This window comes from Nannobrachium achirus (assembly GCF_963921795.1).
Source record: "Nannobrachium achirus genome assembly, chromosome: 22".
NCBI classification, from domain to species: domain Eukaryota; kingdom Metazoa; phylum Chordata; class Actinopteri; order Myctophiformes; family Myctophidae; genus Nannobrachium; species Nannobrachium achirus.
In genome coordinates, this window is record NC_137829.1 from 23,661,675 (window position 1) to 23,676,277 (window position 14,603).

At 41.4% G+C, this 14,603-nt stretch overlaps 1 protein-coding gene across 2 annotated transcripts in view; it reads left to right on the forward strand.

Moving 5' to 3' along the window:
* The window catches only part of ifih1 (interferon induced with helicase C domain 1), a 20,577-nt gene continuing 5,974 nt past the window's right edge, over positions 1 to 14,603 (forward strand). The window contains exons 1-6 of one of the 2 annotated variants that reach the window (XM_080752566.1): positions 1 to 528; positions 5,648 to 5,822; positions 6,274 to 6,405; positions 6,959 to 7,024; positions 11,690 to 11,916; positions 13,953 to 14,163. In XM_080752566.1, coding sequence (XP_080608692.1) covers positions 88 to 528; positions 5,648 to 5,822; positions 6,274 to 6,405; positions 6,959 to 7,024; positions 11,690 to 11,916; positions 13,953 to 14,163 — 1,252 coding nt within the window. In that variant the 5' untranslated portion in view covers positions 1 to 87. The remainder of the gene's footprint in view (positions 529 to 5,647; positions 5,823 to 6,273; positions 6,406 to 6,958; positions 7,025 to 11,689; positions 11,917 to 13,952; positions 14,164 to 14,603) is intronic. The other variant, XM_080752567.1, reaches the window with a different exon arrangement.

The window sequence follows — 14,603 nt, forward strand, 5'->3', positions numbered from 1 at the left end:
TGTAGGCTATTTGAGCGGACGGTAGCTATACTCTGTGTAATAGTCCGTTTGTTGTACATGTTGTCGTGAATTATTAGGTGATTCACGATGGGATCGGAAGCGCTAAACGAAGTGAGATTAAATCTCATTGAAAACGTCAGACCACGGTTACGAAGACTCATCCAAGTCGAGCCTGTTTTGGATCTAATGCACTCACTGTCAATAGAGCATAAGGAACTGATTAGAAAGCAGGCAAGGGCTGAGGGCGACATATTTGCCGCGAATTCCCTCATAGATATTGTCATAAAGAAGCCACATTTTTCTGAAAAAAAGTTCCGCGAGTTTGTTGATGCTTTGTCTTCTGGAGGTTGTCAGTATGCAGCTGATGTTGTGGAGGCAAATCTTCCATGCCCCAAAGTGGAGGCAGATAATGACTACTGCGTTCGACTTATTGAACTTCTCTCTAGAAATCTTTTGGACATGAAAACGACTGATGTATGCCTCGGCTGCTGCTCTGAAGATATTCTCACCCAAGAGGACAGCGAAATTGTAAGTTGTGAGAGCTTGTGAGGTAACAGTTGAAGTGGTTAAAGGGGTTATATTGCTTGTCTGGGGTCTGGAGAGAGTAGCATGATATGTGTGGTAAAATGACAGGATACGGTTTGTTTGTTTGTTTGTTTGTTTGTTTGATTGATTGATTGATTGATTGATTGAAGACTTTATTAGAAGTTTGCATAGGAAAAGGTACAGTTTCATGACGGTACAGTTCACTGGTACAAGGTCTACTAAAAGGAGATCCATGAAAAGACTAAGCTTATTTCCACTGGAAACCATTGAAGTATCTCATATAACATTGAATGAAAGACAAATAGAACACAGTACTATGCAGTAGATATGTAAAGAAAAACAAAAAAGAAAACAGTAAGTCTAAACAAACAGTATATATACAAAGAAGGGGCAGGGTAGGGTTGGGCTAGCCCTAGTGGCGAGAAAAAGAACCTCTGGGAACTCAGATTGGGCTAGCCCTGAATACAGGACCGTCCTGGTGCCGCCTCAACTTGAGGAGTAGTGGGCAATCGAGCCCTCAACGGTTTGAGCTAGGAACGTCAGATTTCAAAAATAAAGTGCTTACCTAAGCCAACTTTGATAACAATTTGACGCCGCACAGCGTTCATTACACGCCGCTACCGGATTGTTGAATAAAAAGCATTTTTGTCCGAAATTATTTTGCTTAACATAGGACTTCCGCCTCTAGTGCAAGGAAGATCAAAGAAGGAACGGACACCAACGTCATTTTCGTCATTTCAGGCTCCATGGGACGCCGCCATGACACTTTGGCCACCCAAAATTAACATTAGCGTCTATGAGCACTTCGTCACTTCCGCCACCCAAAAGTGGCCACCCGGCGTGCCAACTTCCGGGTGTTGTCTGTTCCTTGTAGATATTCCTTGCTCTAGTGGACAGTCGCGTCATCTCCGGTTGATCATTGTAGTGAACGGAGATGGTGCGATGACGCGACTGTCCACTAGAGGCGGAAGTCCTATGTTAAGCAAAATGGTTAAAGCTATACTATGTAACTTTTTTAATAAAACAAATCTTAAAATTGTCCTAATTATTAAATCGCTAAAGTTTTAGAACACCCACTCTGTTCATTTCAGCTCCCAAAGCCTTTTCTTTATATGTGTTCTACTGAGCCCTGGTGGCCGTGACCGGGGCTGTTTTTCCCGGCAAAATTACGTCATATGCATCATTCTGTACACGTGTCTCCCTACCGGCCAATCAAAGCCCAGATCATACACTGCCGAGCTCTTCAAGAAGTACACTGCAGTGTTTACACTGGGCTAGGAGTTTAGCATGTAGCTCCCCAACCGAGGCTCGTAGAGGGACACGAAAGACCTCTATGGATAGGTCTCGGCGAGGCGAGGCGGACGCGGTGGTCTGAAGGCCCGGTCCGCGGCGAAAAACGGCCGAAAAAAGCAGGCGCGACCGTGGTTTGCTATAACGCTACTGACCACTAGTTGAGCAACTTACACAGTATAGCTTTAACCCCATGTTTGTGCCAAATCTTGGTTGAACAAGATCAGTGGAGGATCTGGATATCTGATCTATGGTGTAAAAAAAAAAAAAAGTAGGATAGGTATCGATTTTTTCACAAGCTTTGATATCAAATTAATGAACTAGAAAAGAAAATGTCTAAGAAACTTTAAGTGTGCCTGCAGCTCGCTAAGTGTGTGCAACCGTGTGTAATGGTTGGTGTTAGCATTAGCGCATCTGTACGACAAACGGTTCATGAGATATAGAGGCACTTCCTGTTTGGCGAAGAAAGCACCAATTAAGGTTAATAAGGACTCTTAATCAAGCCATATGACACCACCCACACGTCTGTACGACAAACGGTTCATGAGATATTGGCTGGGCTTTAAACAGCTATGTCTCCACTTCCCAACACGTTACTGGTCTCAAAGTCGGTGGGTGGGTGGCTAATGTTAAAGCTAATGATAAAAATTCTGATATGTTAATGTTAATGCAAAAACGCTAATGCTAACACCAACTGCTATGCAAGGTTGCACACACTTAGCGAGCTGCAGGCACACATATCATTTCTTAGAAATTTTCTTTTCTAGTTCATATTCCATCCTAATTGTTTAACATTGGCTTCCAAAGTTTGCAGGATTGGTCATTTTGAACTAAATGACTTGGCACATGTCATGGCACCCTTTTCACATTTAGCGCCACCAGGAGGCCACAATAACTACAGTAATACCTGACCTGGTGGAGACCTGTGCTCAGAAGAGCACTGCTTCTAGTTACTAAGTGTGCCTGCCGCAATACACTTATTGTAATCAGCCATACTTAGTTAGGGTAGTTCACAATCTTTATGTTCTTGCAAATTTCGGCACAATAACTGCCGCACGATTTACGCCACCGCCGCAATATATACATCAAAACGTGCGGCTCGGCCGGGAATGGTGTGCTATTGCTTTTCTTTCCGATCCGCGTTACCATGGCAACGTAATTCGTAAAAAAACTACGCTCAAAAACACCCATTTTTTTTTTATTTTTATGGGGGACTCCAGAAACTTTGGCCCCACATTACTCTTAACATACTTTTGCCTAGCAACGTCACTTAAACTTTAAAATGCACACACAACTTTTCCGGCCAATAGGGATGAGCTGTAATTGATTAAGCCCCGCCCCCTCTGTAACAGGAAGTGCCCTTCGCCAAACAGGAAGTGCCTCTACATCTCATGAACCGTTTGTCGTACAGACGCGTGGGTGGTGTCATATGACTTGATTAAGAGTCCTTAACCTTAATTGGGGCCTATTTTGCCAAACAGGAAGTGCCCCTCACCAAACAGAAAGTGACCCTTTATCTCATGAACCGTTTGTCGTACAGACTTGTGGGTGGCGTCAAATGACTTGATTAAGAGTCCTTAACCTTAATTGGGGCCTATTTCGCCAAACAGGAAGTGTCCCTCACCAAACAGGAAGTGACCCTTTATCTCATGAACTGTTTGTCATACAGACTTGTGGGTGGCATCAAATGACTTGATTAAGAGTCCTTAACCTTAATTGGGGCCTATTTCGCCAAACAGGAAGTGCCCCTCGCCAAACAGGAAGTGACCCTATATCTCATTAACCGTTTGTCGTACAGACGCGTGGGTGGTGCCATATGACTTGATTAAGAGTCCTTAACCTTAATTGGGGCCTATTTGGCCAAACAGGAAGTGCCCCTCGCCAAACAGGAAGTGACCCTATATCTCATCAACCGTTTGTCGTACAGACGCGTGGGTCTTGTCATATGACTTGATTAAGAGTCCTTAACCTTAATTGGTGCTTCCTTTGCCAAACAGGAAGTGCCCTTCACCGTACAGGAAGTGCCCCTATATCTCATCAACCGTTTGTTGTACAGACGCGTGGGTGGTGTCATATGGCTTGATTAAGAGTCCTTAACCTTAATTGGTGCTTCCTTTGCCAAACAGGAAGTGCCTCTATATCTCATTAACCGTTTGTCGTACAGACGTGTGGGTGGTGTCATATGGCTTGATTAAGAGTCCTTAACCTTAATTGGTGCTTCCTTCGCCAAACAGGAAGTGCCCTTCGCCAAACAGGAAGTGCCTCTATATCTCATGAACGGTTTGTCGTACAGATGCGCTAATGCTAACACCAACCGTTACACAAGGTTTCAGACACTTAATGATTAAGCCCCGCCCCCTCTGTAACAGGAAGTGCCCTTCGCCAAACCGGAAGTGCCTCTACATCTCATGAACCGTTTGTCGTACATACGCGTGGGTGGTGTCATATGACTTGATTAAGAGTCCTAAACCTTAATTGGGGCCTATTTTGCCAAACAGGAAGTGCCCCTCACCAAACAGGAACTGGAGTAATGGCTGTTTAAAGCCCAGCCAATAGGAATACAGAGGGGGCGGGGTTTAATCAATTACAGCTCATCCCTATTGGCCGGGAAAAGACCAAAGTTGTGTGTGCATTTTAAAGTTCATATGACGTTGCTAGGCAAAAGTATGGCAGAGTTATGTGGCGTCAAAGTTTCTGGTTTTTTTTTTCCGAGTCCTCCATTCAAAGTCAATGGGGTTTTTTGTGCGTTGTTTTTTACGAATTACGTTGCCATGGTAACACGGATCGGAAAGAAAAGTAATAGCACAGTATTCCCGACCGAGACGCACGTTTTGATGTATATGGGTTGGCGTAAATCGTGCGGCAGTTATTACGTGCAGAAATTTCCCCCATTCAAAGTCAATGGGGTTTTTGGGCGTCGTTTTTTGCGAATTACGTCGCCATGGTAACGAGGATCGGAAAGAAAAGTAACAGCACCCCATTCCCGGCCGAGCCGCACGTTTTGATTTATATATTGTGGGGATGGCGTAAATCGTGCGGCAGTTATTACGTGCCGAAATTTGTAAGAACATTAATGACTTACTTAAGTATGGCTGATTACAATAAGTGTTTTGCCATTGCACGGACGGACGGACGGACAAGGGCGAAAACATACTCTCCCCCATGCCTTCGGCTGGTGGAGACAATAATAATACGTTTCATACTTTTGATACCAAAGAAATTGCATGCAGAAACATCTAGCCGATCTTGGCTTTGCTCAAATGGGCTGAAATGGATAGTTGGGCAGAATGGGCACTACTAGTCATTTGTCTTTGCAGGCATTGACCAGAAGATGGCAGACTAACATTTCACTCATGTTTAGATGAGCAACTTGCTCTGAATCTGATTGCATCCTCTAATAGTGTAGCCAACATTGGCACAGGGGAGAGTGATCACTGGCACACTGGCAGAAGTGTAAGAGAGAGGATTTGAATTTTTAAATCAAATATGGTTTTAAGTGTGGTCAATTAAATGAAGTCACCTAATTTGCAGCAAATTACATCCTTCACATAATTATATGTTAATTAAAATTCAGAACTTTGACTGGGGAGGGAATCGTGGAGATAGGTGGGTTATTGCTCTGAGTCTAATGATAATTATAACAATGTCCTGACAATCAAAATATGTCAGATATTTTTATGGCGCATCATTAAAATGTATGCAATGACATGGCACACTGACCATCTAGAAAATAAAAACATGGCACTTCATTTCAAAAAAGTTGCTGACCCTTGGCCTACAGTACATAAACTAACTTATGGTCATGTTCTAGATACAAGCTGAAACAACAAACAACGGAAATATGAAAGGAGCTCGTGAACTTCTGAGAAGAATTGTGAGATGTCGGCCAGGATGGTTCTCCAAATTCCTGCAGGTTCTGTGTGATACGGATCACCTATTGCTATATAAAGAACTAACAGGAGTTAGTCCTTCCAGTGACATACAAGGTATATTCAGTAGAGATCTAAATCCCCCTGAGAAATGCTACTCATAAAAGTTCATTTATAATGTATGGATAAGAATCATTAAAATTGTGCAACTTATATTCAGTTTTACATATATTCAATTTAAGTCTTTAAACTTTTTTAACAATGGCTTCAGTTGCCAAAAAATATTTGTATTTGTGGAATAAAACAATCCAAAATCCGATCACAGCCCACTAGTGCCCATTTTGTTATACTTCTGGATTAGGTTGGCAACCCGGAAGCGGCCGGAAGCGGCCAGAGTGAGCCGTTTCTCTATAGCTCTGTTTCTTACTGTACTGGCAGTAAATGAGTTTCACATTAGTACAGTAGTTGGCACATCATTCTTCCTTCAATTCAATGTACATTCACCATTATGTTTTTTTAAATGGGGCGTAAGAATACAATAAATTATAAACATGCTTGCGTGTCACAGGTGAGACTGATGGCTCGTCTCCACTGACAGAGGAGGGTGAACTTCAACTTGCAAGCAGTGATGCTGCAACAGAGGGAGGAGAAGGCTGTTCTATCCTACAGGAAGAGTCACTGGACAACGACACAACAGAAGGTAGAACTGTTGAGGGTGGGCTCTGATGGCACAGGCTCACTGTTGTTACATGTGTCGTCGCTTTTGGGTGGAAACCTTGTATGTTCAAAACCCTTACTTTTTAAAAAACGTGTTCCAGTGGATCCAATGTAGTTATCGTTATTTGTTAATGCTTTTCATTGGCCCAATATTTATTCAAAGCCACAGACATACATAGCAGATCTAGAAGCCCATGTAGGGCATTCATACAAAATAAACCAAAAGAAAAGTTGAAATATGAACATAACAGGTTTCTGACCAATAGCCACAACTATATTCTGGAGGATAATTGAATAATATGTCAAATGTAATTGTGACTCCATGGCAGCTGCATTAATATTTATTTATATGCAATGTGAACATAAACCAAAGGATGGTGCATTTGAGTCAATCAATGCATATTACATGACCTGAGTTTAGATCATTGTTTATTAGGAGATATTTTAAATCATTTACCATCCAGTCTACAATGGTATCAGGATCTAAATGTTTTGTACAATGGTGTAGTATAGTTGTATCTCTCATCTCTTTTCAGACCTGTACAATGAAGAATGTGTTGAAACCAGGAAACTGGTAAATGGCCTGGATCTTTCAGAACCAGGTGGGACTGTTAGTGATTAATTAAAAGTATTCACTGCTCAATACTCAATATGCAAACCGTTCAGGAGTCAAAAACAAAGAAACAAAAACAAAAAAAGGTGAGAAGGATGTGTGAGTAGCGGAAAGACAGAAGGAAGGTATGTCCTCTATGGGTAGATGGCTACTGGCTTTCATTATGACATCGTAGACTGCCCTTGTTTGCATATTTTATTTCCTTTTGGCAGAGAATGCTCCTTGCATGACCTTTTTGTTGTTGCATGACCTCAGTTTTTTTGTCTGTCCATCTGTCTACCACTTTGGTCCCAAAAAAACATTTCTTAAAAATTAATTGCCTTAGAATCTTTGGTGCACCTGAATGCTCCCCACTGTCCCCAGTGCGTGGCCCAACTGGTTTTGGCAACCACATTTTCTTTCCTTCCAGGATCACTTTTAGACCATTCCACTTGTTATATTTGATGAGTGCATTCATGCTCCCCAGGGGATGAATCCTAAGTTCTTCTAACGCTGCCCTCTGGCATTATACTGATAATTAGAATAATGCTGAACATATTAATAATACAAAAACTAACATAGAATACATTTAATATGAATAATAAAGGCAACTTACATTCTTTAAAAAGTGATATACATATCAAACAAAAATGCAAAAATAATTTATGGAAGTTAAAATACTGATGACAGCACTTGATCAAGTTTCATGTACTGTATGTATACGTGGTTGATATTTTCTTTCTTCACTGTCAGCTGGAAAGGCCTCGACAAATGACAAGACTTCCGAACTCTAATTTGGGGTATTGCTTTTCACAAGGTGCGAGTGATGTCATTTTGTAGTTGTTGAACTGGACTGGACCTTTCCGACGAAAAGTTTGGTGGTCGGAAACAGAGGCATAAGAGCTGGTACTTAAGATAATCAAAATAGATCCCAATGAGTTAAAAGCCCTTTAAATACGTTTTGCATTGTGTAACACTTCATAATTTATCTTGCCTTTATTATTCATATTAAACTATTGACATATTCTGTATTTGCATTATTTGAATTAGTAGCGTATAATAACGTGATTTTCACTGTCTGTGAATGTAGATCTCACCAGCCTTGACAAACAGATCTCATGCCCACCCCTGTTCTGGAGTATGCAGAAGGTCAATCCTACCCCAGCTCTAGCACATCATTCATTGAAAATAAAATATATGCCCTCCACCACCACCATTCTGCCTAAAAATCTTACATTTCCCCACTAGTGAGACCATTTTGGTCCAGTTGGGTGTAAGGAGGAGCACAGCCTCTAGGGGCCACTATCACACTCTTAGTTGTACTCATGTTTAGATGTCCATCCTATCATTTTGAAATGGAGTAGGCCCTATTATCTATTGCCTATCTACAGTATAATATAGACAATATATAGACATCTTCTATCTATTGTCTAAATCAGGGGTTGACACTAAGGTCTCAGAGGCACTTGCCCGTCGGGCAAGTACAGGTCATGTTCTACTTGCCCAAAGGTCATGCCCGCTTGCCCGAAAAGTCCATTATAAAGTGATAGGTAAGATTTTAATTACAGCTCAATTTAACGTATTTCTTAACTTTCTGGGGCTTTGCAATGTCACAGGCTACTGAAACTCAATACTTCCAAATCCAAATACCTACATAGCTATGATTGAATATGTCTATGGTTTCACACTTGCCATTTTACATTTTTAAGTGTAGCAACAGTAAAAACAGCACATTATAGGTAATCTTTGCTCTTATTTTACATTCAGCAGACCAGCAAACAGAGCGCGCTGGCCATGTTCAGGTGTTTAAACAGATATCTTTTTGTGTGTTTATAGACAGTTGCGTCCACTCTCAAATAAGGACTTGCCTGGTCGGGCAACCTGAAAGCAAACTTCACTTGCCCGAAGGTTTTATTTACCTGCCGGGGGCAGGTGGGCAAGCCTTAGTGTCAATGCCTGGTCTAAATAAATAGATATAGATTCTATATCATATTTCATATGAAGAATTAGATTCCTTACTCATCTAAGCTTATTTTGACATACAAAGCATCATATTACCAGCTTATAACAAACATGTATATTGAATAATGTTGCATTCATTTGACATACTGTACTGTTTTCCCACTGTATTTTGGGTCCATATATATTCAGATTTAGACTTAAGAGTAGTTATATTTGTACGGTGTAAAACAAAGGTCACATGCAAATGGACTTTCAATGGGAGAAAGTCCTCCAGACTGCCGTGTTAATCTCCTGAATATGTTCCATGTGTGTAACATGACAAGCCACATACTAGAGGTTAAAGAGTACGGAGCATAGCCAGGGCCTTTCAATTGCAAACACATGCTACAGTAACTCCATGACGCTGGATTGTAAACTAATCTAAAGGGAATGTTTAATGCCTATACAGACAATTATGTGCTTCACAGCAACTTGTTGCATTGAACTCTGACGACAAATGAATACAGTAATGGCTCGTTTATCGCCACCCAAGTGTTTGGTTAAGGATGTGCTTTTTAATGCACTTTAACAGTAGCCTACAGCTTGTAAGAACAAAATCCTGTGATTATTCTCTATTTGTTTCATAGTTAACGTCCTGCTGCTAACACCAAAACTCACTGTCTTAACCATTGTTAAGATAGTGGTGTGTTCATATGCTCACATGTTCTGCAAATATTTGCTGGAATCCGAATCAAACCAAAATATTGCTGGAATCCTAAGTGAAACATACAAGTAGGTTAATGACACCAGGGATATGAAAACAGGAGACAGGCTGGGAAAGCTCAAAGACGTGTGTGTGTGTGTGTGTGTGTGTGTGTGTGTGTGTGTGTGTGTGTGTGTGTGTGTGTGTGTACGTGCGCGTGCGTACATGCGTACATGCGTGTCATGCTCTCACACATCACATTTGACGTTGTACAAACATTATAATATGATAAATCTGCCAGTAGTTGTGTGTGAATTATCAGTTACCATAAAAAGTGGTTGCATGTGTGCTCTGCAAGATATTTGTTGGCCTTCCTTGAATCCTATTTTTCAATGTTCTCAATCAAACAGAACAACAGGCCACGTGGGTTTTCTGGCTTATTATTAAGTACTAGACCTTACCCGTTCGAAGATATGTGCTCCAAAATATGTGCAGAGTGTGGGTTGTGGGGAAAGTTACTGTAACTGGTGCGTGCGTGAGAATATGTGGGAGCATATGTGGGAGCATCATAATGTAAGGCATAATGTATGCGCTTGCTCCACATAGTTTTTTCATACCCGTTGGAAGATGAGAGAGAGAGAGAGAGAGAGTTTCATACCCGTTGGAAGATGAGAGAGAGAGAGAGAGAGAGAGATTCCTAACTGTGAGAGAGAGGGGTGTGTGTGTGGGGCTCCAGATCCCATGGCCTGGAGGAACAGACCGTAACCCTGGCAACAGGCAAAGAAAATGCTAAATAAACAGCTTTAATTTGGGAGAAATGAAATTCGGGCTCCGTCAGCGTTGGTATAATGCTAATGGCCAATACCATGTGAACTTTGGGATCAGTTGCTGAAGCGAGTGAATAGATAAACGTAGATAAGCGTGAGCGTTAGAGCGTTAGAGCGTGAGTGTGTGAGTGAGTGAGTGAGTGAGTGAGTTGTTTGGTGCTTTATCTGATAGATGATTAATAGTTGAATTTCCTCCTTAATAAGTTTGGGATCTGGCGGCTGTTAATAAAATATCAAGGGTCCATTAAGCCCACTGTCTAACTTCCTTTTGAATGTAGGTCCAATCTCCCCACCTCCATAGCCTTGTACTGTATTACTGAAGTGTAGTTTCATACAGCTACGTGAGACAGCACTTTAACCTCTGGCATACCAAGTCTGAGGCCGAGCTTTAGAAGCTTTGTGCACTGAAAAACAACATATTTGTGCTCTGAACTCATAACTGGGGGAATTTATACCTGAGTGAATGTGGCTGTAGGAAAGTCACATTTAGTGGCAATGAGAATAGTTCTTGGCCCCATCTTACATAATGATCTCATTTGAAACCTTTCTCTTGTGTACTTGTATAATCGTCGCTGTCGGGCAGAAAACTGTATCTCCATATCTAAACCTTTTATGTTCTTTTCCCCCCCGGAAATTAATGCCCGGATTCATCATACTACATTGTCACACAAAAGTAGCACAAATAGACAATCTACAAGCCACAAGGCCTCTGGAAGCAACACTCAAGTAATGAGCTTGTAGATCTTTGAAGTATTTCTTTTGGTGAAAGTGATTACGTTTTATAAATATTTAACGAAAGAAAGGTATTAAGAAGAGCTTGTGCCTAAATAGTAATAGTAAGTAGTAAGGTCCATTGGAACACAGGGCCTAACCCTTTTTCCATTTCCTGAAAAGTAACCGTTTTGGAGATTATGAGTTTGATGTGCAGCTTCAAAGGTGTTCTACTGAGACACAACAACAGTGTTAATAGTTATTTTAAAGTGATCAGTGGGTACTCATATGATGGGCAATATGACTCTATAAATCATTGAAATGTCTTTAGGATTTTTTTTTACGTGTGGATGCATTTTACTAGAAGACCAAAACCTCAAACAGTGACAAGCAAGAGCTTTTCCTGTGCTAGGAATGTTGTAACCGTTGCCTATAAAGTAATTGCTGGTTGCCGACGTGGACATTGGTCTGAAACCTTTGCTTTGCTTTGCAGAAGAAACCAGCACCGCAGCCATGGCGGGAAGCCCCCAAAATGCAGGCATTGTCCTTCGAGATTATCAGCTGGACGTTGCTAGACCCGCCTTGGAAGGAAAAAACATCATCGTATGCCTGCCTACAGGAAGTGGTAAAACCAGAGTTGCCGTCTATATTACCGAAAAACATCTGGATGCCAGGAGAAGGGAGGGACGACCAGGGAAAGTGGTTGTCCTGGTGAACAAGGTACAACAGACCAGCGTCTTTCACAGATGACCTCTATTTATATACTATACTGTATACTGGCCTATTTATGTTCCTTTGAACATCCCAAGCCCATTTCTGTGCTTCAGTGAATTTAAACCAGTGGTTCAGCTCGCCACAAATTATATGCCTTAGGGTTTAGATAATGTATCCTGTTCCCTTTTGTTACTGTTTGGCACCGACACTGTGTTCAGCTTTGGAAAATCACTGTCATTACTTATTCCAATTCATATTAAATAGTTTTCCCAGACACTGCACTGTAATGTGTGACTGTGCCTTAAAATACTGCTATAGGGGGACCAACTTGAGAGAAATCCCTTAAAAAAAATAATTATATGGATTTATAGCCTAGTATTGCTGGAAACATTAGAAAAGAACACATTTGTATTATTTCTCTTGGCAGAAACGGGAGTGCTCTCCCGCTGAACCTCCTGAAATTGTAAATATTCCAAATTATTGTACGGCCAATTTGAATCGCTGCCTCAAACAAAATGTCTTTTTAGATACACATCTGTTCTGCAATGTTTTCAGTAGAGTCTAAACAATGTATTATTTATTATGATCATGAACTGTTTTCAGGCATCAATGAACTTTAGACTTTATATACAGCTGTTGTACTCAGTTCTTCATTGCAGTGTGCGTTAACTCAAGTTATATTGTACGTCATTGCAAATTATTTTAACTGTCACACTGCCCTCGGAGGTACAGTAATACTGCCATTTTGACCATTTTTCTTTTCTAAGTACAGTACTTAAGCCCTACTGCAGGGGTCTTCAACGTTTTCAGGCCAAGGACCCCTTAGCTGAGAGGGAGATGAAGCAGGGACCCCCTCTACATATTGTGTAAATGTGTGATGGAGATTCTCATCAATTTTATAGATGGATTCATAGACTTGTTTGACACTTAATCACTTAAAATCTTAAATAGTCGATACTTAGTAAACTTGACCTTTCACTCTTTCTTACCTCTACACCAAACCTAATTGCTAAAAATAGCTGATCTACAAGCTTTCAATGTCTCGTGCTGCGAGGCGTTGATAGCTTGTAGATGTGCTATTTTTGGTTAAAATTCTCCTCAGAATTAGGGTTTTAATCGACGCATTATTTGCGAATCAACGCGGCGAGGCCAAAAATCGACGCGTCGATCGCATTACTTTAAGCAAAACAACTTATGCGCTACACCCATCATGTTTAGAACTTGCATCAAAGCCCTAATAATAATTATAACAAATAATTGCTCTTCCTTGCGTTAGCATGGAGTCTGTTCTCTAGAGACTAGAAGCGGAGTGACAACGTCCATGGAACGTAGTGGGAGAGCTCAGGCTGGCACCAATGTGGAGCTTTGGTCTGCCTCGCTCTCTCTCCCCGACCGTGTCCACGGGTGTGTCGCATTAACGACGAGTAGAGTATTTTGTGTTGTGTTTTATTGTCAATCTGGATAAAGGACAGCAACGCTGCCATTAACAAGCGAGCTTTCATTTCAAGCATGCATGCACAAGGCAGGAGTTAAACAAAATACACCCTGGATCCAGTCAGTGCGCACTGCTATGACACCAACAGACCAGCAGTGTTTCTCAACCAGTAGTCCATGCATGCATGCACTAACAGACATGCACTCGTCTCCGACACAGACACACACCGGTCCTCTCACATTTGGAAAACATTAACGCCTATAAGGTTTTTGAACAAGCGATTAAAACTTTTTTTGGGAAAAACTTTAGAAAAAAAAAATGACTCACGACTCACATCTTTTTAGTCGATTTTTCACATCCCTACTCAGAATAGGGATGCAAGGGTTCAAGTTGTTCATTTAAAATAATTATCCTATCACACAAGGATTTGGCGGCCCCCCTTTAGTAACTCTGAGGACCCCCTAGGGGTCCCGGACCCCTTGTTGAAGACACCTGCCCTACTGGGGGGGCTTTTAATGAAATGCAGATGTGCTCAGAAATACTCAAAATAAGTGATGCCAGGTTGCCATGTGGTTAAACTAACACTAAGGATTTTGATGTCCCACAGGTGCCCCTTGTGGACCAGCACTATAGCACAGAATTCTGGCCCTTTCTGAAGCACAGCTACAAGGTGGAGAGAGTCAGTGGAGATTCCCAGCGCAAAATCTCTTTCACAGAGATCGTGAAGCAGAATGATGTCATCATATGCACAGCCCAGATTCTGGAGAACTTCTTGGAGAGAGCCAATAGTGGAGAAGACGAAGGGCTTCGGTTAAGCGGTGAGACGTTGCACTACGATTTCTTCCTTTCGGTTGCCATATGATACAGCGAGCGTCAAGCACAGCAGCACAGCATGGAATGATATGACACAGCATAACCATGCATGCTACATCATGAGGCTTCAGTTAACTCTGAGAGTGTAGAAATGGAACCAAATGGACCCATAAGGCTCCATTTGGTCCCATTTGTAGACACTCAAGCTTACAATAACACTCAGAATTGTACTGTGCAAGTGGAATATTTCTGTGTGGCTTCAATTTGGTTAGTCTCACATTATGCATTAATATACACATGAGGGGAAACAAAACAAAAAGGCCATCTCGGAGGCTGTCCAAAACGTGCATATATGCACAAGGAGGTCCATCTGGAATTCTTATGTACTGTAGGTGTTCTTTACATACTCAAATTAATTTTGGATCAGCATTAATGCATGTGAATA